Here is a 25,318-nt window from a genome sequence, read left to right on the forward strand (position 1 = left end):
CAGTCCCTCCGAGCACACACACGAGCAAGCACGGCTGACACAAAGAGAGCGCATCAGACGATCTGCCTCCCCCGGCACCAAACCCTGTTTCCCGGGGCGTGTCCCGGCGGCCGCTGCTGATATACATCTGCAGGGGGCAATGCTCTTTGGTGTCTGGGCTCCCTCGTTTTCTCCCGGGCCTCATCAAGCCAGCCTCCAGCCGGAAACAGCGCTCCGCCTCAGCCGCCATCCTGGGAGGCTCTCCTGCATTATCTGGCTCACCTCTGCCTTTCCCGTCCGTGAGACCCACAACCAGCAAAGTTGCTGGGATCCAGGCTCTGCACCCTGAGGCTAGGGGGCTGCCCGCTTAGGTGAGGAGGTGATCCTTCCACCTCCCATGACGAGGCGGACACCTGGCAGCCCCAGAAGGGAACCCGGGTCTTGTCCCTGCATCTTAGCCCAGAGGACAGCTCTCGGATATGGCGACTGTGAGAGGTGTGTTTTCCGTAAGAATGTATTGAGCTTCTGACTGAATGAGACTTCAGCCAGCATGAAAGACAGAACCTGCTATTTTTTTCTTTATTAAGGTCCTTCATGTCACATCCAGCAAAAATAGGTACCCCTCTTACTGTGTGTGCTGTCTCAGCTTTTATTTGCACAAAGGAAGTGTGTCTGGGGGGCAGAGTGAGACACTGGGCACTGGGAGGGGCAGGAGGAAGAAAGGAGGGAAACAAGCAGAAAGGAAGGAGAGAGTGAAGACACAAAGAGAAAGAGAAACGGAGGGAAAGATGCTCATACAGGGGAATTTTTTTATTAAATTCCAACCCGAGGAAGCTGTGTACGGGGACTCCCCGTTTTCTCCTTCTGAAGCCTGAAGGCAAAGCAAGATGCTGTGTCAATTACAGAAAAAAATCAATGAAGACACTGTTCAGGAGTCCTTTTCACCATTCAGTGCGGACGGCATCCTTCCCTTTCCAGCACTGATTCATTTACTTTCGGCCTCTCTGGAGGCTGCTGACATATTGCTGTCTCTGAAGAATCGGAAGCAAAATCACCTTTGTTTCTTACTGCAACTTGTTTCTCTGTACAATTTGTTACAGGAGCTGCCACATGACCTTGCTAATTCTGTAGGACTGAAGGGCGAGACCTCGCTGGGCCAAGTCGTGGATTTGGGTGTCTCCTTCCACTGACCCCCTATCTCCTCCAAGGTGCCCAGAGCCGCTGGAGGCAGCCTGTAGGCTACAAACCTCGTGTATTTTTACATCCTGTTCCCCTCACCGTATCTGTCCTGACTCTAATAAATTAAAACCTGCTCCTAGCGCCTTCCCCGCTCAACAGCATAATGGAAAAAGCCTTCTTAGAGAAAGCTTCCTCCAAAGCAACGGCATTGGTGAAGGAAGCGAGGCGGTACAGCTCATGGGGAGCATCCCACGAGCTGCTGCGTCGTGGGCGAGTTGTGCAGCAGCCGCACAGCTAAAATCTGCCCTAACAGAGTCATTCATTCGAGCCAAGCAATGCCCTTCCCCTTTGGGCCCATTTCAGGTGCAAACATTTCGAGGGAGGGCAGACCTTCAGTCCCTGTACTGGTTTCCTGTTGCTGCTGTAACAAACTACCAAAAACATGAAGTGAAAACAACACACACACTCATTCCCTCACAGTCCCGGAGATCAGAAGTCGAAAACGGATCAGCAGGGCTGCGTTCCTTCTGGAGGCTCCAGGAAGGGGTTCATTTCCCTGCTTTCTCCTCGACGCTCAGCCATCTCCCTCCGTTTTGCACGCTACAGCACAGCCTCCTCCAGTCTCTGACTGTCTGTCTGTCTGTCTGTCTTCTGCTCCCACCGTCGCATCACCTTTCCTAGCTCTGCTTCCTTTGTCACACGTCCTTCTCTGCCTTTTCTGCTCCTGCCTCCCTCTTACGAGGACCTTTGTGATCCCACGGGACCCACCCCAAAAACTCAGGATCATCTTCCCGTTTCAAGGTTCTTCACTTAACCATGTCTGCAAAGTTCTCTCTGCTTTGTAAGATAACAAATATTACAAAGATTAGGGGTTAGGATGTAGACAATTGGGGGACGGCATCGTTCTATCTCCTACATTCCCCAACATGTAGTACGAGTGAACTATGCAATCATATTTCTTCCCAGCTAGGCGACAGGGATGATATATGGAGAGGCTCAGGGGCTGGGTAAGAGAAGGCTGGGTACTAACAGGGGGTAGGCGTGTGGAATTGAGAGGCATAAGTGCATAGCATGGACTTCAAGGACATTTTTCCTGATGTTACTACGTGACTGATATTTAAGGAAAAAAAGCAAACAATAGAACAGATCCCATTCCTCCCCCACCCCAGAAGATTCAGGAAAATGGATCCAATAAATCCCGGTATTTTCCTACACTGGAATATTACTCTGCCAATAAAAGGAATACACTCCTTGTACATGCAACAACGTGGCTGAATCTCAAAAATATTCCGAGTGGAAGAGAACAGACACAAAAACCGTATTCTGTATGATTCCATTTGTGTGAAGTCCGAGACCACAAAAACTGTTATGTACCGGGGAAAACCGGAAGCGTGGTCTACGCGAGTTGGGAATTAACTGGAATGAGTCGTAAGAGAATGCTCTTGGTGACAGGAATGTTCTAACTCCTGACTGAGGTCATGGGTACTCGGGGTATGCAGAGATCTGTCCCAGTGCACACTTAAGATCTATGCATTTCTCTGTATATACATTTTTCCTCAATTAAACAATTTTTAAATGGTTAAACATAGAAGATAGACTGAAAGACTTCAACATACGTGTAATTAGGCTTCTAGAAGAAAACTGAGGAACGACGCCAAGGCAATATTCAAAAAGGAAATGGTTAAGAGTCGATGAGAGACGATGACTTCTCAGGCTAAAAGCGCGTACCAAGTGCCAAGCAGAATAAACAAAGACAAATGCCCACTTAGACACAGCAACGTAAAACTGGGGGATACTAAAGATAAAGTCAAAAGCTCTCGGAGAGAGATAGGGAGAGAGATACAAAGAGAAAGAAAGAGAGATGAGACTTTCTATAACACCAGGCTCATTACACTGGCGGAGAGGTCGGCGGGTCCCAGCGGCCCTAACCTTCAGTGGCTCCACACGCCCCAGGCAGGGCCCCTGCTGCTCAGACCCCCAGGTCAGAGCATCCCTGACCAAGTCCAGAGGCGCTCTCCCCACCCCCAGCAAAGGCCCTGGCTCTGACACAGTGGAAAATTCCCCCTAGCTCCAGCTTCCTGGGCAAGTGACACCCAGAAGCAAGAACTGGGGGCAGAGAGGAGCGAGGCTGAAACCTCACACCCGGGTGCGATCGGATTGCCCCAGGGAAGACCGACTGTGACAGGCAGGCTCTGCCCCTGGGCCAGGCGCTGTGTGGGAGGCCCGGCCGGCTGACCCAGGAGGCTGTCTCCTCTGCCTCTGGCGGGTCACACGAAAGAGACCAGTGAGTGGGTGTTCTGGCACGGTCCTTCCCATAAGCAGATGACAGGGAAGACAAACCCTCTGGGATCTGGGAAGAGGCATAAAAGGATCTGTAGCAAAAATGTTTTCACCTTAAAGATGCGTGTTCTTTTTGTATCTCATTACACACTCTTTCGTATTTATTTGAATGTAAAAATCTTTGCCCTGTCTCTTCGCTGTACGTACCTCCAGTGCACGTGACACCCTCCCACAGGAGGGACGCACAGCGGGGTTAGAGAAGCCGGGGTCTCTCAGGACTCCTCCTCCCCCACCCTCTGCACTGGCTCTCCTGCCTGAGTCTGGTCCCCAGCTTGGGGGTTCCGCCCGTTGTCGCTCCTGGATTTACACTTGGCTGGTGTAAATCCAGGGTCAGCAGTGTAGCTTCTTCAACCCAGACACCCCCTGTGCTTCAGAGGAAGACTCCCTGTTTCAGTCCCCAGAACCCCATTTCCCAGCACCAGTGAGGAGAAGGAGTTATAGCTGACACCACATCCCACAATCCAGTGCCCTGGGGGACAGTGACAGATCAGGCTACCCTGACTAGACTCCTTCCCCCACCATCTGTGTCTAGGTAAGCCACCAAAGGGAACACCTAGGGCAGCTGGAAAGAAGGCAAGTGTTGTGGGGTGGATGAAAATGATGAGCAGAGCAACAAAATAGCAATTTACAATTGGGGATGCAGCCAGAAGAGGTCCGGCAGAAGGGACATACTTGCAGGCAACCAGCCCCAGTACCCGTGTGGGGTTTCTCGACGGGGGCGCCAAGGTGTTTGGCTCAGGAGGGGAGAGGCTGGCTCTTCCCACCTAAAGTCGGCTGTCACCCAACCAGAGCTGACCCCCCTCTCCAGAGAGGAGCAAACTCAGTTGTATGGGCCCTTCGAATAGACCAACTACTGCCCAATTTTACTAAAGCACTTGCTCAAATCATTGGTGACTACTGCAGTAGTGGCAGCCCGGAATTTTCCATGACACAAGTGGTGCCAGCCAAGAATTTCTTGAAATCAATGGTCTCTAAAGTTTTTTCAATCATTCATCTCTATTAATAAAAGTGTTAGATGCATTGCCAATATATGTACATTTAAGAATTTGTAAATTATATAAACTGTACCAGCATATTAGTATATCATAAAGCAAACACAAACTTAGGCATTTTCAAAGGATGAATTGAAAGTTAAACACAACTGGAAGGTCAAATGTTCATTCCTCGACTCCAGCCAAGCATCAGATACAACCCGCTCCAGAGGCCACAGCTGTAAGCTCCACTGCCTAACACCCCTTTGTTTTTCCTTAAACTTCGTTGGAGGTGCCACGCCTTTACTCAGCCATCCACTTCGTATGTGCCAACTCAAAACATGAATGTCTTCGTCATTTGGATGAATGTGACTGAGGGTGGGAAGACACAGAAGATTAATCCTTGCCCTCAAGCTTAAAAGGTCAGCCTACACATTCTGCAACAATCCAAAGTGCCCAAGTGACAGCTGTGTGCCTGGCACTGTGTTGGGCACTGTGGGAAACACAAGGAAATACGAGGATGAATGAGTGAGCAAGGAATGTGCTCACTGGAGCACTCCATCTCCGCTACTGGGGAGGAAGGGTGCCCACATCACTCCGATTTGGGGCAGCTGGTGGCGGGAGAAGCAGTGGGCCATGGGAATGAGGCAGGAGAGCTGGGGGATGGTGGGGTATTTGAGCTGCTCTCCAAAGGATATGCAGGACATTCACATGTGGGGTAGGGGGAAATAGGAATCTCGGCAGAGGTGCTCAATGACTCCAAACGTAAGGTAATAAAGCATACCAGTCAAGTTGAGAGTTTAGGAATATGAGTAGAACCCAGCAAGGAATTGAGAAAAAAAACAAGCAATGTGGGAGCAAGAAAACTCACAGGAGCATGAATCCTTGAATCTAGAGACAAAATGAAACTCCAAAAAAGGAGTGATCACCTGTGTTGAATGTACTAATAGTCTAATAAGTTTGGGAATGAAGACGACTCATTAGATTTAGCAATAGGGAAGTCACTGGTGACGCTGGCAGGAGGGGGTTCTGCAGAATGTCCAGACAGAAGCCTGATTAGAGTGGGTTCTGGGGAGAGCTGGATACACTGAGAACGGACAACTCTTCCAAGCATGCCATACTGTACTGTTAACTATGCTGTACCTTAATATGCAGTATGGTGTATTTAACAGTTACTAAGAGTAGATCTGAATCATTCTCACCACACACACAAAAAGACTATGTTAATGATGTGAGGTTATGGATGTGTTAATTATCTTGATCTTGGTAATTACCATAAATATGTACATCAAATCATCAAATTGTACACTTAATTGTACTTGTCAATTATTCCTCACTAAAACTAAAAAAAATAGAAAACTCTTCTGAGGAGCTGTGTTATAAAAAGAGAGAAAGATGGGGGGTAACTGAAGGAGAAAATGGGAGTCAAAAAAGTATTTTTTTTAATATGGAAAAAATAAAAGTATCTTGGAAGGCTGTTGGGAGTGAAGTAAGAAAGAGGAACAATTTGATGATGCGGGAGAGAAGTGCTAAACCAACGGCCTTGAGGAAGGAGACAAGGGCAGCGAGGGTCTAGTGCACGAGTACAAGGGCTGCAGGCCTTCTGTGTATCATTCGCCACCGGATCACCAGAGCACAGAACCCTGCTTGGGCACACAGTGTGTTCTCGTTGAGTATTAAATGGATAAAGGCACAGTATCCCAAGAAGCTCAAAGATCCTTTGGGGGATAGTAGCAAGTTATTAGCTAGTTCAGGCATGAGGTGGGTAGGACCTTGATTAAATGGTACAAAAAGAAAGAAAGAAGCAAATTGAGAGAAATACACTATTTCCAAAGGAGGAATTTTAATACTAACATTGAAATAATTGATTATGGGTTGCTGATCATGTCTGCAACCCTAAGAAAAACTAATTTCCATAATGCAAATCTAGAAAACCATTCAGTGACCAAGCAAGTTGACTCCCGAAGTCGCTGTGGCACTTCCTCCATTTCTGCCGGTCAGTGCGCTCCACCTTCTCCCTCTACGTTCCAGGGGAACCCAGAGCCTTTCTCCGTGATCACCGTATGGGCAAACAGCCAGTGGATGGGTGGACCCACTCCCGGCCCGGTCAGCACCCAGAGCGCAGTCAAGACAGCTGCCCCCCAGAGGCCATGCGCCGGGCAGTGCCAGCCCCATGGGGAGACGGTGGTGCAAGCCTGAGTACAGGAGAAAGAAGATTCAAAGCTGACTTACAGGATGGGAAAGATGAGGCTACTGGAAGCAGGAAAATAGTTGGAAAACATTTAGAAGAACTACTTTGTAGAAGGAGGGAAAATGCTGTGCTCAGTTTTGAACAGGTTTGGTTTGAGAAGAGGGTGGCACATCCAAGAGATGGCATTAGAGGGGCAAGACTGAAGTGTGTATGTAGGTCACAGATGTACACATGAGATTCAGTCAAGTAGATGTGATTATTTATCCAGCTATTGAGCATACATCTGTCATAGGTTCTAGAGCTATCCTAGGTTCTCGAGCTGCAGCAGAGATCGAAATAAAGCCTCTGTTCATGCATGGCTTACATTCTAATGTCCAAGTCCTTCAAAATAAATAACCCTGTGCAAAAACTCCCACATTATTCCCTGTACCTTATGTGACCATACAGAGAAAAGAACAAGGTTGAAGTTATGTGAATTGGGAATGTAAAAGATGGTAAAAAAGAAAACAAGACAGGGAGGGCACCATTATAGAACAATAGGGAAGTGAGATTTCTTGGAAACCAAAAGAGCAGAGAGTTTAAAGAAGGAATTTCCCTGGCCAGTGTGGATCAGTTGGTTAGGCATCATCCTGCAAAGCCGGGGGTCACTGGTTCGATTCTCGCTCAGGGCACATGTCTGAGTTGCAGGTTTGATCCCAGGTCCATGGGTGAGAGGCAACTAATTGATGTTTCTCTCTCATATCAATGCTTTTTTCTCTCTTTCTTCCTCCCTTCCCCTTTCTCTGAAAATAAAGTATCAAAAAAAAAAAAAAAAGAGGAGGACTTCCAGTCAAGATGGAGGCACAGGGAGACAGTTTGTCTCCTCATACAACTACAGTGAGAATTATACCTAAAGTTCAAAATAGCACCCAGAACTGCCAGAAAATCAAACTGTATGGAAATCCAACAACCAAGGATTTAAAGAGGCTACATTCATCCAGGTGGGTAGGAGGGGCAGAGACAGAGATGGGTGGAGAGGCGAGGAGACACTGTGTGGAACAGAGAGGCAGTGGCAGCAGCGGAACGGGTGGTCTCACATTCATGTGTGGTGGATAAAAACCAGGAGGAATAGCTTGGGAATGAGAGATTCCAGCCCCTGGCCAGACCACACAGCCCCAGGGGTCCAGAGCTGGGAAGATAAATCCCCAAGACTTCTGGCTGTAAAAACCAGTGGGGGTTGGGGTGGTGGAAGAAACTGCTTTCCAGGAGACTCTGCTTAAAGGGCCCACAAGGTCTCAGAACATACAAAAACCTACCTACTCTGGGATTCACCACCAGGGCAACAGCTAGAAGGGCACCAGTCGCATATAAGAAGTGGGTGAAGTAACTGGAAATGGGGTGAGTGCTGGGCAAACCTCTAGAACCCAGGCAGCATTCTCCCCTCTCCAAGCCCAGCCCCCCACAGAGCCACAAAGCCATGAAGTGGGTTGCCCCGCCCTGGCAATTACCTAAGGCTCTGCCCCACACAATTCACAGGTGCCTTTTCTACAATAGGCCACACTACTAAAACAGGGAGTCAAAGCAGCTCTACCTAATACATAGAAACAAACACAGGGAGACTGAAAAATTGAGGCGACAAAGAAATATGGACCAAATGAAACCCCAGAAAAAGAACTAAATAAAATAGAGATAACCAACCTAAGAGATGCAGAGCTCAAAACACTGGTGATCAGATGCTCAAAGAACTCATTGAGTACAGCAACAACAGGCAATAACATAAAAAAGGCCCAGGAAGAAATGAAGATTACGCTAAGTGAAATAAAGAAAAATCTACAGAGAATCAGCAGCAAAGGGGAGGAAGCCAGGATTCAAATCAGCAATTTGGAACATAAGGAAGAAATAAGCATTCAACCAAAACAGAATGAAGAAATAAGAATTTAAAAAATGAGGAGAGTATAAGAAGCCTCTAGGAGATGTCCAAATGTACCAATATCCTAATTATAGGGGTGCCAGAAAGAGAAGAGGAAGAGCAAGAAATTGAAAACTTATTTGAAAAATGAAAGAAAACTTCCCTAATTTGGTGAAGGAGATAGACCTACAAGTCCAGGAAGCAGGGGGAGTCCCAAACAAATTGGACCCAAAGTGGACCACACCAAGACGTATCATGATTAAATCACCAAAAGTTAAATATAAAGAGAGAATCTTAAAAGCAACAAGAGAAAGGCAGACAGTTACCTACAAAGGAGTTCCCATAAGACTATCCGCTGACTTCTCAAAAGAAACTGCAGGCAAGAAGGGGCTGGAAAGTATCCAATGTAATGAAAAGTAAGGACCTATAACCAAGATGATTCTATCCAGAAAAGCTGTCTTAGAATGGAAGGGCTGATAAAGTGCTTCCCAGACAAGGTAAAACTAAAGAAACTCATCATCAGCAAGTCATTATCACATAAAATATTAAAGGGGCTTATTTAAGAAAAACAGGAAGATCAAAACCATGAACATTAAATGGCTATAAATTCACAACTATCAACAACTGAATCTAAAAACACAAACTAAGCAAACAATCAGAACAGGAACAAAATCACAGATATGGAGATCATTTGGAGGGTTATCAGTTGGGAGGGGGAAGGGAGAGAATGGGGGAAAAGGTGCAGGGAATAAGAAGCACAATTGGTAGGTAAAAATAAACAGGTGAACATTATGAATAGTTTGGGAAATGGAGAAGCCAAAGAACTTACATGCACGACCCATGGGCATGAACTAAGGGGGAGGATTGCTGGAAGGAAGGGTGGTGCTGGGCAGAGGAGGGAAAAGGGGGGAAAATTGGGACAACTGTAATAGCATAATTAATAAAATACATATTTTAAAAAGCAACTGTACACCTAAAAAAAGAAGAAGAAGGAATCAATGTCCAACGAGTCCAGGCAAATAGCTTAGAAAAGGCCATTGAATTTGACATGAGGTAGCTATTGGTCTGCTCCTAGCAGTGATTTTTGACCCACACTGGAGGAGCTTTAAGACATGCAGGTGCCTGAGAATATTTGGATTATATCTCTCAGAAAAAGGGGGGAATAGAGAAAGGTTAATAAATCTTAAAAAGTTAACAATTTACACAGAGGAAACAAAGACATGGAGATGCCTGATGCAATTGGCCTGGGATGGGACCTGGGCACTGGCTTTATTTTCTGGTTGCCTGGGTGACTTAAATGGGCAGGTGGAACTGAGAAACATTGTTTTAAATAGAGCCAATTTCAGCAATAGAAGCTAGGTTGCAGAGAATAAAACAGGAAGGTCTTTTCTTTTTTCAGTAGACTAGCAGTCTTAATACCAGACATAGATGTTTAGCCTCCGTCTCTGGCCCTGCTGTGTGATTTAACCTCCTCGTGTCTTATCTGTGAAATCGGGAGAGGAATCCTTGCTGTGCCCAACTCTCAGTTTCCTTGGGAGGTCAAGACGGGATAATAGATGTGAGAGTACTTTGAAAAAAGATTGAAGTGCTATAAAAATGTAAGATTTATACGGTTGTCAGTTTTTCCCCCAAAGATGCCCCTAAAGATAGTGATTATCAACTGTAAAGACCTATGTGGAACCAGCATCCCCTTCCACACTGAGCTCAGCGAGAGAGAACCCTTTGATAAGTGCTCACGGCCACTATCTAAAGGTCTAATGCTGTTGGCAACTCTCGATTTTTCACAGCTAGCCTTGCAGCGGATCTATACGAGATGCTGTTCCCACAGTCTTGCAAAGCCTACCTAAAGTTGCTAAATACATGGCCATCCGACACTGAAGGGTGCTCCCATAAATATTAAAAAGTAAGTTTAATGTCATTAGGTCCGTATTTACTTGTCAGTCCTAGTTTTTACAGCAAATGGGGAAAGCAGAAGAGAAATTAAGAGACACCTGGGAGTGCAAGCAATACTGCAGGATCACAAAAGCCCTGGCAGATGGAGAAGGACTGCCCGAGATCTGAGCCAAACCCAGTAGCAGACTTCAGTGGCTACCTGGGGACCACTTTGGGTACTTGGATGTACCTACCTATATATGATATATCATGCCAGTTCTCAAAAAAAAAAAAAAAGCAGCAATGCTCTCAATCTCCAACACTCTGACTGACCTTGAGGTAGCACCTGCCCCCACATGAGCAGTGGTGCCTGTTTGTGGTGACCAAGTTCCAACAAGGAGGCTTTCTTTAATCACAGATGATCATGGACGTGAAGAGTAGTATTCCAACATGCTCCCTACTCACTTTTTGTCTGATGCTTTCCCTCAGTAAAAATACAAGAAATACAATTCTTTGTCAAGGAAATGGCATACGTAATGGTTGGGTTTCTTTTTTCTAATAAGCAGCTTGAAGTTAGAGCAAGAATAAAACGATGGGCAAACTTCTACGTAGAACCTGAGCCAGGTGTCAGATAACTGGTGTTAGCACCAGAGATAGCGCGGGGAGGATCAGTTACTCTTCTCTCGCCTCTGAGCCTGCCTGGCTCCTTCTACTCCAGTTTCTATCAGGGAGAAAGTGCTAATGAAATTCTTGACCTGCTTGCAACTCCCAAGATACTCTCCACCCAACCTTGTCCAGCAGTGGCAAGGCTTGCCTCAAAACTGTCCTCCTGGAAACAGAAGTCCAGACACCCAAAGTCAGACATGCCTTCATCTTACACCATCTCCAACAGGACTTAGACCCTTTTGCATGTAAAACTGTAAAATAGAACAAAACAGGATTTTGAAACTAAGGCATAAAAGATTCTTCAGAAGATTCCATCAATCCTTTCATCCACTGAAAAGTCACTTTCCTGTGTTCAAATATCCCTTTGAAAAGCAAAGCGTGAGGAGAAAGTGGTGCAGGAGCCAAGGTGGGTACCACCTCCTTGGCTTTTTAAATGAGAAACATCCACTTCAGAGAGGCATCTTTCATGCCCCCATATACAGACCCTGAGCTTCCAGCATGGGAGGCACCAAGATTTTGAGAAAAGAGAAATAATTGTGCAGTCATATGGTCCTATATTAATTTTTTAAAAAGTTGTTGTGAACTTGTCCAAGCTACTTAATCTGCCTGAGTTCTTTTTTCTCCATATCAATGGAAACAAATAAAAGTACTATCATATCATACTACTGTAAACGAGACTTGATATAGAACATGGAAGTCCATGATCTAATACACAGGGTAGCTCAATCTCTCCTCTCACACGCTGAGCCTGAGCTTTTCAGTATGGGGAAGTACAGTGAATGCTTATCCCTGTGGACTCCCCGTGAACAGAACACAAGAAACTTCAGGGAGGGGTGTGTGCTTATGATGAGGAGAGGGGGTCAAGAGCCAGGGTAGAGGACCCTTGTCAGTCCATCCTGCAACAGTTCCTACCATGTCCTCTGTGGGAGCAGTGCTCACCAATAAATCGGCCAGCAGCAGTGCAGTCTTTAAAATTACATGGAAATTCTACCATTTTTTGTTATAATATACAAAAAGTGGGTTTATCCCCTGCTATCAAAGATATGTTGTTGACAATTACAGTTTCAGAAGTCCAAGGGACAAAAACTGCCCAAAATTTCAGGATGAAGGCTAAAATTAGATTTCTTTTAAACGCCTCCCCTGACGGTACCTGGGTAATGCAACTGCACCTGCTCTAGCCGTGATTTCCTGCACCACAGTCGGCGCAATAAAAGGACACAATAGACACAGAATAGCTTAAAACCTAACTGTAAGATTACTTTTCACGTAGCTTCTCCAAGTATAATACCTTAGCTTCTAGAAAAGTAATTGCTGCAAACATTTGAAAAGTTGGAATTCTATGCAAGGACCCAGGAGATTAACACAACTGAACGTAATAGCTCCTTCCAAACCATTTCCAAGGGACTGGGCCACAAACAGCCTTAAGATGTCTTTCCAAATATGTTTTATTTATTCAATGAAGAAAAGTCTATTTGAAGTTCTTACATTCCTTTCACAGGGAACTGCTTCACTGAGCTTTAAGGAAAGCATTCGTCTGTAGGTGCAAAATGAGTAATTCCTCAGCTTCTAGAAAACATAATTGTTGCAAACATCTGAAATGTTAGAATATTATGCAAATGTCTTTTGTAAAGATACAGGCAAAAACCTTGAAATAAATATCATTTCAAACTGGTCTCAGAATTTATATTTAAAAACTCGCTACACATTCCCATGCTGGTGAATGCACAGTATCTCTGAACGGCAACAGTGGCTGTCTCTAAAGAGACAAAGATGAGAAGGAGTTTTACTGTTCGGAGTATATCCCTCCTGTTCTTTGTATTTGTACTGTGTGCATGTGTTAATATTAAACTAGCTTACCTAACCAATTAATTTAATTAAACGTGGTCTCTTCAATAGACAAGCCAACTCATGCATCCCCGTTGAGGTAAATGACCTTTCTCTCCAATCAGTCCGTGCTGCAGACAGACCTTCTCCCACGCCTGGGCCTCAGGTGCAATGCAAAGGAGTTCCCTGCCTTCTTTCCACACCGAGCATCAGCTGTGCTGGGTGCTGCGCTAGCACTAAATGATACAATGAAGATAACATGCTGTCTCTCACCTGTCCCCACAGGGTGGCAGGCCGTGGGTCCCCAGGCTCCAGCCCTACCCAGCATTCTCCCAGGCCCAGGGAAGTCCACTGCTTTTCAGATGTATCATTCTGGCCTTTTTCTTGTTGTCCCCACCTCTCCACCCTTGTGATTAAATAGCTTTTTTCAAAGAACCTAGTAGGCATTCTTTTCCTCCTTAACCCTACAATGACGAAGGAAGATTTAAGCGCCCGTTCCACTGGGTCCTGGAATACCAAATGGAACACATTGAAGTCACTAGCTGTGTGAACCTGGCAAGTTACTTAACCTCTCTGAACCTCATTTTTTCCATTCTTGAAATGGTGGCAGTCCTCCTATCCTCAGAGGGGTGAAACAGAGATTGAATGAGCTCAATTATGTAAAATGCCTAATAGAATTCCCGACACAGAGCAGATATGAAATAAATGTGAAATGACAGCATCATCATCAGTACTGTGAAGTGGTTCTCACTGCCGGAGGATGAGGCTTCCCACTTTCCCAGGCACACACACACACACACGTTTCCAGCTCTTTTGCATAAGCCTGTAGGACTGGTTCCAAGCAGTATGCAAAGGCAGAAATTGTGGGCTTCACAGTGAAAGAGGCTTTACCTTGAGCAAGTCTGTAACATCCGTTTCTTCAACTATAAAGTGAGGACAATTATGCCTTCCTCCTCAGGTCAAGGGCAGAGAGTACCGATAACATATAAAAAGCGCCTGGCCCATAGAGCTCTCTGCAGCTTGGGCATTTGCACTTTACTCCAAGAGGGCCTACCCAGTCACTGGCCTCAACGTGCCTTTCCCTCTTTCACCCGCCCGTCTCTGTTCAACCTGCGGTCCCTGCCTGCCCCGCCGTCTCCATCCCTGGACACTTCCGTGCGTCTTGCTACTCTCAGTTCCATCTGAGAGCTTCTGTGAAGCTTTTTTAGACCACAATGGCTTTTCCAACCTCTGAACTCATAAAGTATTTATCTTCTGTGAGGAAGCAGGAGGTAGAAACCCAGAGGATTCCAAGATCCTTCCTCTGTGGCCATGGTTAGGTCTACCCGAAACTAAGAAGTCAGGCAACGATGTGCAGAAAACACTCCAGTCACACGTGGCCAAAGAGCAGCTTCCCCACTGACTCCCTGCAAGCTCACTGGACTATGACCTCTGTGTCGTCGAGGAGGGGTCACTCGCCCCACCCAAAAGTCAGCCCAGGATGCCTTATTCGGGAGTGTCTAGTAACAGAAAGTGGCCTGTTAGTTCATTGATGGATGAAGGCACTGTGGCTTCTAGCATGTGGACAGGCCGGTGAGCCACTGGGCGGTCAGCTGACATCCACAAGAGCAGCTCCTGCTTCCATCTCCCGGGGGGCCTGACTCCAGCTGTTCCTGCATCCAATCAGTGCAGCCAGACTGAGCCTCTCGGTAAACACTGCACGGTCTGAGCAGCGATGCTAGAGAACACGGCCCTCTCCCTTCCCAGTCCGACCACAGCCCCCTTTCTAGGCTCTTCTCTTGTGGCAGCCGCCTCATGCCTCTTGCTTTCCCCCAAGCCCTCCATTGCCTTCCTTCCCTGCCTCCTGGTCTCCCCCTATCTAGAACATCCTCTCCAACTTCCTTACCTCATGAATCCCACTTGTGCTTTAACCCCTAGCTCAGATGCTGCCCTCTGTGAAGAGCCCTACCAACCTCTCGCAGGCACGGTCCATTCCCAGTTTCGTCAGCCTTCTATTGCAGAACTCCGCACAGAGGGCTGTGGGGGGGGGCGGGGGGGGGGCGCCCTCTTCCCTCCCCCACAAGACCATAAGCACTATGAGGTCAAGGAGGATTTTATAGCCCCTGTACCTACCCAGCATGGTGCCCGATCACCAATGTATTTTATTTAATAAATTGATGAAAGAAAACACAAGTAAATGAGTGAATCGGGACACTTTAACAAAAGACACCATCGTTCCCAGCCTTCCCCGTTCGAGTGGGGAAGTTACACTTAGTTGGTAAGGACCCACACACGTCAGCAGAGACATGTTTGCCAAGGGTGGGCACTCGCTGGGGTGGGAGAGGGAAGTACTGTGTCCAAAACAACTCCCCTAAAAGACATTACATCGGGGTGGCGGGGGCGGGGGGACTTTCATTTCTGTATTTCTTTTCACCCTCCTCTCCTCTTGTACAGGCCTGATTTGGTAAATTTTAAAGAAATATGTCATTATTAGTTTCTAATGTGCTAAGTAGCTGTCATCCCAGGCACAGAAAGTCCCGCGTCCAGCAGCCGCGGCCGCTCTTTGGAGCGCCATCCCCTGGACTTTCCCCTCCAGGGACTACTGAGCAACCCACCTCCACCTCTAGGCCTGGCACCTGCGGCAAGGGCTCCCGCCTGCCTGCTGATTTGCTGGCCAGTTTAGTTCCTTTATATCATATGACTTTCAGTGGCCCACATGCAATATGGGAATCGCCCCAGTAGGACTTTGTTTAGATGGCGCACAGAGGTGTGCTGAGTACAAGCAATATATACATTTTGAAATCCAAACAGAATGAGTTCATATCATTGGTCCCAGGAAAGCCTGTAACACTGTTTTATAAGGCGAACTGAAGAACTTGTTGATCTTTGCCATTTTCTATAGAAAAATGCCTCGCCCAGTACAACCTTTCCTATGCGTTTTGTAGTGGAACATGGATGGGACAGAGAAAGACACTAAAAACTTGCCCTAGCTCTATTTAGCTCATATTTATTAACTGCTTAATACAGGCCAGGAGCTGGGCCAAGGTCTTCACATGCTTTAATCTTCCCCCAAACCCTGGGAGGTTTTCATTCTGGTTCTGCAGATGAGGCGCCAAAGACACAGAGAGGGTGACAACTTACCGGAGTGACAGGTTAAAGAAGTATTAAGAATCCTCCCTGTTTATGCCCAAGCCGTGACCTTCTACTGTAAGAATGAAATGTGAGTGTGCTGTCTCCCGGGGAGAACTAGCCCTTCTAGGAAGACCAAGCACCACTGATTTTTAACTCAGTCCCTGCAAACACTCATTATTCCCTTGGGGAAGAACTGGTTGGTCCATCAAGTCATGAAGGGCCCTTGGCGTGCAGCCGCTTTTGCCTGAAACACATTTAACTGGAGCCCCAAAGTGAGACTTTGGAATCCCACCCAAGGGAAGGACGCTTTGCCCGGGACTGTTCCCAGACGAACCCTGAATGCTGCTGTCTCCAGGATTCCCCAGTGTCTGTGTTCAGGTGTTGGTAACGTCCTGTCTGGTGATGTACCCTCTAGATTCTTGCTTTTCTCTGTTCTTGCTCAATAAAGTGCTTAACTATTCACCTTTGACTTGAGGTCTTTATTTTCTGCGAATCCAAACCTCCAAATTAAGCGGCCACGATCTCATGCGTGCCCCTTAACGGCACACCAAGGTCACACGGCCCATGGGTGCCAGAGTAAGCTTTTAAAGTCAAGTCTGCTGGCTCCGGAGTCGGAAGGTGTGGCCATCGCCCTGAGCTCGTTCCCTGACTTCTTCTTGTCCAAGTAGATTTTCCCAACATGTGTAGTTCCTAGACAGCTCTCGTAACATCTTACTGCTTTTGGCATTTTATACTATATTTTTAAGATCTTCTGTTTAAAAAAAACTATAATTATTCAAAAGTATGGTTCAAGGATTCATCATGTACAGAAGCACAGACCTTTTCTAAAATTTTTTAAATAATAAAATGCCCCATGAAAGGATTATTTGTGTCCTCTTGACCCACATTTTTAGACTTTTATATAAAATGTCTTCAAAGGATACAAAATGACCAGTTCCCTTTGTCACTGGAAACACACGGTTGCCCCTGGTGTCTCGCCGTCCAGAACCAGGGAGATGTTTCTCACAGGGGAGCCCGCCCGGTCCTCGAGCATTTACGAAGCATGCCCTCCAACGAGACAGCGGCTGCGCCATGCGTAGCAACAGGGAGGGAGGAGACAGGGCCCTGGCTCTGCAGGGGCTTACGGCCCAGGGGTGCGCCCTTTGGAGGACCCACAGCCCACAGACCACAAGGTTAGTCCACCAAAACCCCTAAGACAAGAAGTTCGGGAGAGAAAGAAATCGTGACCAACTTGGAAAATATCAACTTGCTTCGTTGGAAAAGGCTCTTGAAGGCCAATCTCTCATCTCCAGCTTCTTTCATTAGTGCTTACTGCCTGGTGTTGAGAGAGCCAAGCCGAGAGGGAAGCTAGGGTGGAGGAAGCCACAAGCTATTTGCAAGGGAAAGAGATAAAGAAACATGTGGCCTGCCTCTGAGCAACAGCCTGACTAAGAATGGATTAATTTTCATATCCATTTCCAATGGATACTACAACAGGCAACATATGAATATGCTAAAACAAACTGAAGGTCAAGGAATACAAAGCATCAGGCAATGAGCTTCCTTTCCACCCACAGAAGCAGCCTCTCTTACCTGGGTCTTGGGCTCCTTCAAAAGTGAGTTCCGCATTTATAATGGACAAGATTTATAATGCCTTCATCTTCTAGGCCTCTCAGGACTAGATTAGATGGCCCATGCTCAAGGCCTGGGCACAGGGATGGGTCAGAAAAGTGGGGAATGCAGAGTTCAAGTTAAAGAGGGGAGAACTGTTCTGGGCCTGGTCAACACACGGCCTCCTGCTGTTGGCCACCTGTGGTGTGCTGGGGCTGCTGGGCTTCGGGCAGAGGAGGGGGAGCCAGTACTTTATGAAGCACTACCTATTTTTTGGAGAGGAGCAAAGCATGTAGTAAGCTTAGAAGGCAAAGGAGAGTTTCTGGAAAATTCCAAGAAGGCTTAAATACTCACGAGTCAGGTTGGCCAACCTCTGGTTAGGACTTCCGTGCTGGGGAGCAGGGGAGAGTGCTACCCTGTGGCACCTAGGGCAGTGCTCCTTCGTGAAGACAGAAGCGTTTAAATGTCTGCCTTTCTAAAACTAGTCTCCCTGCCTCTCAGAAGCTCTCAGCTGGTGTGTACCCTCCAGGACAGCAAATCCAATCATGTGTCTCCCTCTTCTGTGATATATTTACAAAGTAACAAATGGTCCATTAAACTGAGTTTGGTTGGGCCTCTGTCTATCCACAGCCACCTCCCCACCTGCCCCCTCGGCGGGAGGTTGTTGAAGTGGGCTGCAGCCTTCCAGCCTCAACTCCCCTCCCTCCTCCTCCACCTCTACTCTCCTCCCTCTCCCGCTCCTCCCTCGCCCCTCCCCCGGTTATTTGGGAGATTAGAGTTCATTAATTAAATCCTGTGCTTAGATCGAACCGTAACATTATTCCAATCACATTTATCTTGCAGGCGGCGGAGGAGATGGCAGCCTCGCTGGAAACGCGTGGGGGAGCCTGAGCCTGCGGCCGGAGGCGCACGGTGCTGCGTGCTCCAGCTCGGCCCGCAGCGCAGACCCTCCATCTTCCTGCTTGGCCTCCCGCCCCACTTGCCCCAGCCTTAGGGGTCCCACTTCTCTCCGGCTCCCCAGCCCGCCCCCACACCTCCCACTTCCCTCTGTGTCTCCCCGGCCCGGTCCCCTCCCCCGCCACACACGCTGACGCGCGCGAACACACACACACACACACACACACACACACTGACACGCCAGCGAGCTGCTGGCTGCTCAATGGACCGATTTCCCCGCTGTCTCTGATACCAGCCCAGCCCAGGATGAGAAACTGCAAAATGGCCCGGGTCGCCAGTGTGCTGGGGCTGGTCATGCTCAGCGTTGCCCTGCTGATTTTATCGCTCATCAGCTACGTGTCCCTGAAAAAGGAGAACATCTTCACCACTTCCAAGTACGCCAGCCCGGGGGCGCCCCGAATGTACATGTTCCACGCGGGATTCCGGTGAGTAAGGGCCTCTGAGCGCCCTCGGGCATCTGGGTTGGAGGGGGGGACGGTGGGGGGGGGGCGATGAGAGGGGATGTTTTGGGTTCTCTTAGACACTTTGGGCAAGATAAACTGTGGGGCCCTGCCACTCCTCTCTCCAATTCTCCCTCCCTCCTCCGTTTTATTTATTTATTTTTTAATCCCAAACCCCGCAACTCCATTGTACTAATGGATGTGATTGCATTTCTCATATACCTCGGCATCCCCTCCCCCACTTCCAAAATGGGGGTAGGATTTAAGGAGAATGGTGGTGGAAGGAGAGGCAAGGTGTGTGTTTGGGAGGGGGGGGGGTGAGCCGGGAGATGGACGTGCGTGGTGAGGTGAGCGCCTTCCCTGGGCCCTGTCTGGGGACTTCACTCTGAGGCTGGACTCTGCCTGGTCAGAGACGGCTTAATGGCGCAGGCGCTGCACTCCCCTTGCAATCTCCTCACCCCCCATACCATCAACTGTGGTGAGAGTCTAGTCTTCCCAAGCCCCATGATCCCTTCACCCCGGGTGCCATTCCTCCTCCCCCTCCCTTTTCCAGTTTTTCTGTAATTTCCCCGCCCGGCTAAGTGCCGCCCTCCCTCACCCCAGGTCTAAGGAAGTGCCAGGAGCAAGGCTGGACCAGGCAGGGGGCAGGCGCCAGGTGTGGCTTGGGCCTTCAAGGAGAACCTCCTGCCCCTACCTTTGACCTCTAGGAGCTCTCCTAACAAGGCCACCTGATGGGTGGGTGGCAAATGCAAGCTGCAATCTGTGGTCCAAGTCGGACCAGAGGTGCAAAACCTAGAAGCCCCACCTAGGCGGAAGAGCGGAGCTGGCCGGTGGCTTCCGGGGATCCCCGGTCGGAAAACGAGAAATGAAAGTAGACCCAAGCTCGGGAAGGAAGAGGTTAAGGCAGGACCCACCCCCCAGCCTTCCCCTAGATCTCTGGTTTCCTCTGCCCTTGCTCCAAAAATCATTTCACCCCGACTGCCGGACTGCCGGACTGCCGGACTGCCGGACTGCCGACTGCGTGGGTCCAGCCCGGAGCGGGCGGGCGCTGTCCGCGGTGCTGACTCCACGGTCCTCACTGCGCAGCGGGCTCCAGCGGCGCCCGCTCCCGCCCCTGTGCTCCGCAGACGGCCATTTTATGGTCTCTCCGGCACCCGGAGGGATGGACAAAGGAGACGGATTTCCCCGGATTTATTTCTTACTACGGGGTGTGGGGGAGGGTGGAGAGCAGAGGGGGAAACCAGCGAGAGGGGCCTCGGGGCGGGAGGGAGCCCGGGCGAGCGCCAGCTGCCCCGCCCCCCGCCGGCGGGCCTCGCGGGGCTCCCCCGGCTGAGGCCAGCTCGTCTGTCTGTCCTCACACTCCTCTCCAGGTCGCAATTCGCGCTGAAGTTTCTAAACCCGTCATTTGTGCCCATTACGAATTCTCTGACCCACGAACTCCAAGAGAAACCTTCTAAGTGGACATTTAATCGGACGGCATTTTTACGTCAAAGGTAGGATAGGGGGGAAAGACCCAAAAGGTGTTTGAATTCTAGAGCTCAAAAAAGGAAACAAAATCATCAGAACAGCAAAGTTCTGTCTCCCACCCTGAGATGTATCTGCATTGTCTTCTTGGCCTGACTGTACAAAGGCTGACTGGTAGCCCTTTATGCATGCAGTGCCCTCTCAAAAAAATAAAAATAGGAAAGAGAACATCAGGAAGACCAATTTGAATGGAAGAAAAAAATATTTCCAGTATCTTCCCTAACTCGGGCTTAGTTGAACACCATGATTTATAGTTAACATGCATGGCTAACACTGCCCAAACCATCTATTAAAAAAAAAGTTAATTGTTAAAAGGCATTTTCATTCCCCTGCTGGAAAAAAAATATAAGTAAAAAAGTACTGTCTCATTATCTCATTGAAACACACAGAAAACACTCTAGTCCATCCCCGTTGAATCACTGGTGAAAACCTTGGTCTGAACACATGCTGGTATTTAAGAATGGTTTTGTTTTGGTGTTGCCTGTTTGTTTCCATTGAGCTGTAAGCTTTTAATGTGCTGTAAAAGCGGCCCAGCATCATTCCTGTCTTGTAGCAGCGCCCTTTATACCTGAGGGAGTTGATTGGGGGTGGAGGAGTAGCAGCTGAGGTTTTGGTTTGGGAGTTTAGGGGGGTTGTTGAGGTGGGAAAGAAGGATGAGACTTATTAAATTTATTTATTCTCCTCAGTGATTCTGGTATACTTTTAGCAACCCCACATAAGTCATTTCTACTTCCTTCTTGGCAGAGTTACTATGCTGCTAAATGGAATGTAGGCAATCTAGTGTATTCATTAGGAGTGTGAATACCTATTTTAAATACTTATTTTACCACTCTACTCAGGGGCTTGAGTTTTGGTCATAGCATATTTAGTTATTGCCCTCTCTCTTTTTTATTTTAACTTAATGACAGAATTAAAACGAATTTAGTAGATATCCACAGTGTCATGAAAGTGTCATTTACTTAAAAAGTTGACATACTTTTTTGATATAATCATGTAATTATGATTAAAACTTTTAAAATACTCTTTAATTAGAAATTAGTCTATGACAATAATTGATTAATTCTAAAACCCCAAAAGTGCTTTTCTAAACTTTGGGGGATTTAATCCAATATTAATTTTATAGAAAACCTGGAAAACTTCAATGTATAGAGCACATTACATCTTTTCCTAGAACATGTTCCTAATTCAATAAAAATATTCTCCCACACTAGGCAATATGACCCACATGACCAGCCAGAACAGTATTTTTTCCTAAAACTTCTCTCTTAAAACCATGTAATAGGTAATCTTTAATTAATTTTCCCTGCATCATTTTAAACTTATTTTACCTTTGTAACAGCTTGTCGAGAAAAGTATTGGTAGCTTTGGAAGTTTTGTATTAAAACTGAAATTTCAGTTTATGCTGCTCCATACTCTGACAAATGAAGTAATTTTTAAAAAATAAAATTCTAGGTAAAGTGGTGATATACAAAACACTTAATTTTAGTCCTGCTATTTTTTATGCAAAGGACATCAAATTCAATGTGATTTCTTTGAACTGGAGAATCTATTAGCAAAGTAACATGTTACTTGGTCTCTCTAAAATCTTTTAACTAGCTGAGACTTTAAGAGATGCTTAATTTTACTTAAAGCTCAATATGAAAGCAACCTGAAATTAGTGCTAAGTATCACCCTTGCCTTGCTTATGCTCTGAATTCTTAGAGTAAACACACTTTTTTGGGATTTACAATAGCTTCTTTTTCTGAGGATTGGGTATCTCCAACTGAACTGTGTTTCTATAAAATCAAGTAGAAATATACCCCTGTTTCATTATTTAAAGGACTTTAATGAGATTATCAACTCATTTCTATTAAATATTCAACTGCTATTACCATTTTCATATTTTAATAATAGATAGTGCTATACCAACTCATATCTACTCGGCTCTTACTTGGACACCAGTGACATGTGATATTCCTTGAACACTGCAGTCCAACAGCAAACAAGTAGTCCCTAGTTACAAACTCTACGTCACCAATGTTTGTACATTAAGGTGAGCTCTTAGGACTGGTGTAAAGTGTCTCCCTGTATTTTATAACACAGTTTGGCCTGTGCTTTCCCCTTAATCAAATACGCTTTACATGTAGAACAGAAAACCAAAGAATGGCAACTAAAACTGTAAGTTATACCACTTACCAGCCTCAAAGGATTACATCCACAACTTGACTAAGAGATTAACACATGTGTGTAGATTCTGAAACAGCCTCCCCTCAAAGACCATAGTTATGAATATGTAATCTTTCTTGGATTCAATGGGCCAGTGATTCTTGTCTGAATGAAATGGCAGCATAAGACGTAAAATGGAAAATCAGTTTTGAATGGGATACATTTAATGAATTTCTTTTTATTTTAGGCAAGAAATTCTTCAGCATGTCGATGTAATAAAAAATTTTTCTTTGACCAAGAATAGTGTTCGGATCGGACAACTGATGCACTATGATTATTCCAACCATAAGTATGTTTTCTCTATTAGCAATAACTTCCGATCGCTGCTTCCAGATGCGTCGCCCATTGTGAATAAGCATTACAATGTCTGTGCTGTGGTTGGAAATAGCGGGATCCTGACAGGGAGCCGGTGTGGACAAGAAATAGATAAGTCAGATTTTGTTTTCCGTTGCAATTTCGCCCCCACGGAGGCCTTCCAAAGAGATGTTGGAAGAAAAATCAACCTTACCACCTTCAACCCCAGCATCCTGGAAAAATATTACAACAACCTCTTGACCATTCAGGACCGTAACAACTTTTTCCTCAGTTTAAAAAAGCTCGATGGGGCCATTCTTTGGATCCCTGCATTTTTCTTCCACACTTCAGCAACTGTGACCAGGACATTAGTTGACTTTTTTGTTGAACACAGAGGTCAGTTAAAAGTCCAGTTGGCTTGGCCTGGGAATATAATGCAACATGTCAACAGGTGTGTATATTTTATTGCCTTTAACTCATACCCCACCAGATGGCAAATCAACATCGTAATCTCTTGGGGGTGGGAGCTATCCAGTTAGTTGTTGTGGTTAGCTTAGTAGTTTAGGGAAAACTCCTTTTGTTTTGTAACAAATGAATGAATCATTCCAGGGAAAAAGTTCAATCTTCTACCCCTAGTTGGTCACCAAGTGCCAAATGTGGGGATTGGTGGTTCATCAGCCTCCACCCTCTAGTCCCTTGTCCTCTGGCTTGGTGGTAAGCCCAGCAAGCAGTCATGGAAATCACCACAGATCAAGAATTTTCTTTTTCTTTTTTTACAATGTTTTATACAGTTGCTATTTTTTTAAAGATGTTATTTATTCATTTTTAGAGAGGGAAGGGAGGGAGAAAGAGAGAGAGAGAAAGAGAGAGAGAGACAGAGAAACATCAATGTGCGGTTGCTGGGGATCGTGGCCTGCAACCCAGGCATGTGCCCTGACTGGGAATCGAACCGGCGATGCTTTGGTTCACAGCCCGTGCTCAATCCACTGAGCTATGCCAGCCAGGGCTAAGAATTTTCTTTAAATGGATAGCTATGTCCCAACAATGCCAATTGCTAAATTAGCAAATCAAGCATTTTTTAAAGATGCAATTGACTTAAAATATTTTTATTTGATATTTGGGTGTTTTATAGATGTTCAAAATTAGACAAACACCTAGATAACTCATAAATTGCATAATGTGCCTTTTGTAATTTGGGGTTTGCATGTCAAAATATGTGAAAGGTTTTTATGAGCTCGTTGTTATCCCCTGTAATGTGATAGACAGATTGACCAGAAATGCAATATTTTTGTCTAGTCCGATGATTCTTAACTCTGGCTGTCCACTAGAATCACTTGGATAACTTTTACAATCACTGTCACCTGGGCTCTGCTTCAGGAAATTCTAATGTACTTTGTCTGGTGGAGGAGAAGGGTAGGAACAAGCATTTGGGCTGTCTTATAACTCCGCAGATAATTCTATTATGCAGTCAGAACTGGGAACCACTAATCCAGGGGCATTTTATAAAACATGATATATTGAAGGGTTTTTTTTTTTCTTTAAATCATCTGAAGAAATGGCCTCAACTCTTGATTTCTCCATATGCAAGTAGCCCAAATGTCATAACACACTCTCCGGGCATTACTACACGATAGAGTGGGCTCTGAGAGGCCTGGTGAGAACGGGGAATTCCAGAGATTTTTATCTCACCCCATAGTCCTCTAGAGCAGGGGCGTCAAACTCAAGTTCACCGGGGGCCGGGGCCGCATCAGCCTCACGGCTGCCTTCAAAAGGGCCGCATGTAATGTTAGGACTGTGTGAATGTAACTGCTTCACAGTTGAGCGAGAGCCTGGCACCGCCGCCAAGTAAAACAAGGTGGAGGGCCGGATTCGGCCTGCAGGCCTTGTGTTTGCCACCTGTGCTCTAGAAGCTTCCAAATTTAAGGTCTGTTTGGTTGACCTCTCATAGAAGGAGGAATTGCCATCTAATATGCTGGTAGGTATCTAACAGGTAGGGTGACACCATCATTTATAGTCCAAACTGAAACTTTTTCTTTGAGAGAAAGAGGACACTATTAATAATTACAAGGAGGATAACAGACAAAAACTGGGACTGTCCCAGTTTCCCAGGTTGTATAATTACCTTTTTGAGAGGCAACACAGTCCAACTCCTAAGTTTAAAGAGGAGTTAACTAAGGTACAAAGAACAGGAGTTATTTACCCAATGTCGCTGCCCAGAAAGGGGCATACCCGAATGAGAAGCCGGCCTCTCCCGTGATCTTTTGACTTCCTCATTTTGCTCCCCTGT

The 25,318-nt window shown here is 46.5% G+C and overlaps 1 protein-coding gene across 1 annotated transcript in view; it reads left to right on the top strand.

Moving 5' to 3' along the window:
- The first annotated feature begins 458 nt into the window (after positions 1–458).
- The window catches only part of ST8SIA3 (ST8 alpha-N-acetyl-neuraminide alpha-2,8-sialyltransferase 3), a 35,201-nt gene continuing 10,341 nt past the window's right edge, over positions 459–25,318 (top strand). The window contains 6 exon segments of the mRNA XM_045849639.1: positions 459–474; positions 18,504–18,539; positions 18,542–18,678; positions 18,680–18,993; positions 20,379–20,501; positions 22,925–23,482. Of these exon segments, the coding sequence (XP_045705595.1) occupies positions 459–474; positions 18,504–18,539; positions 18,542–18,678; positions 18,680–18,993; positions 20,379–20,501; positions 22,925–23,482 (1,184 nt within the window).

Source organism: Phyllostomus hastatus, unplaced genomic scaffold, assembly GCF_019186645.2.
Source record: "Phyllostomus hastatus isolate PE091 unplaced genomic scaffold, TTU_PhHast_1.1 phas_contig_80, whole genome shotgun sequence".
In the NCBI taxonomy this organism is placed as follows: Eukaryota; Metazoa; Chordata; class Mammalia; order Chiroptera; family Phyllostomidae; genus Phyllostomus; species Phyllostomus hastatus.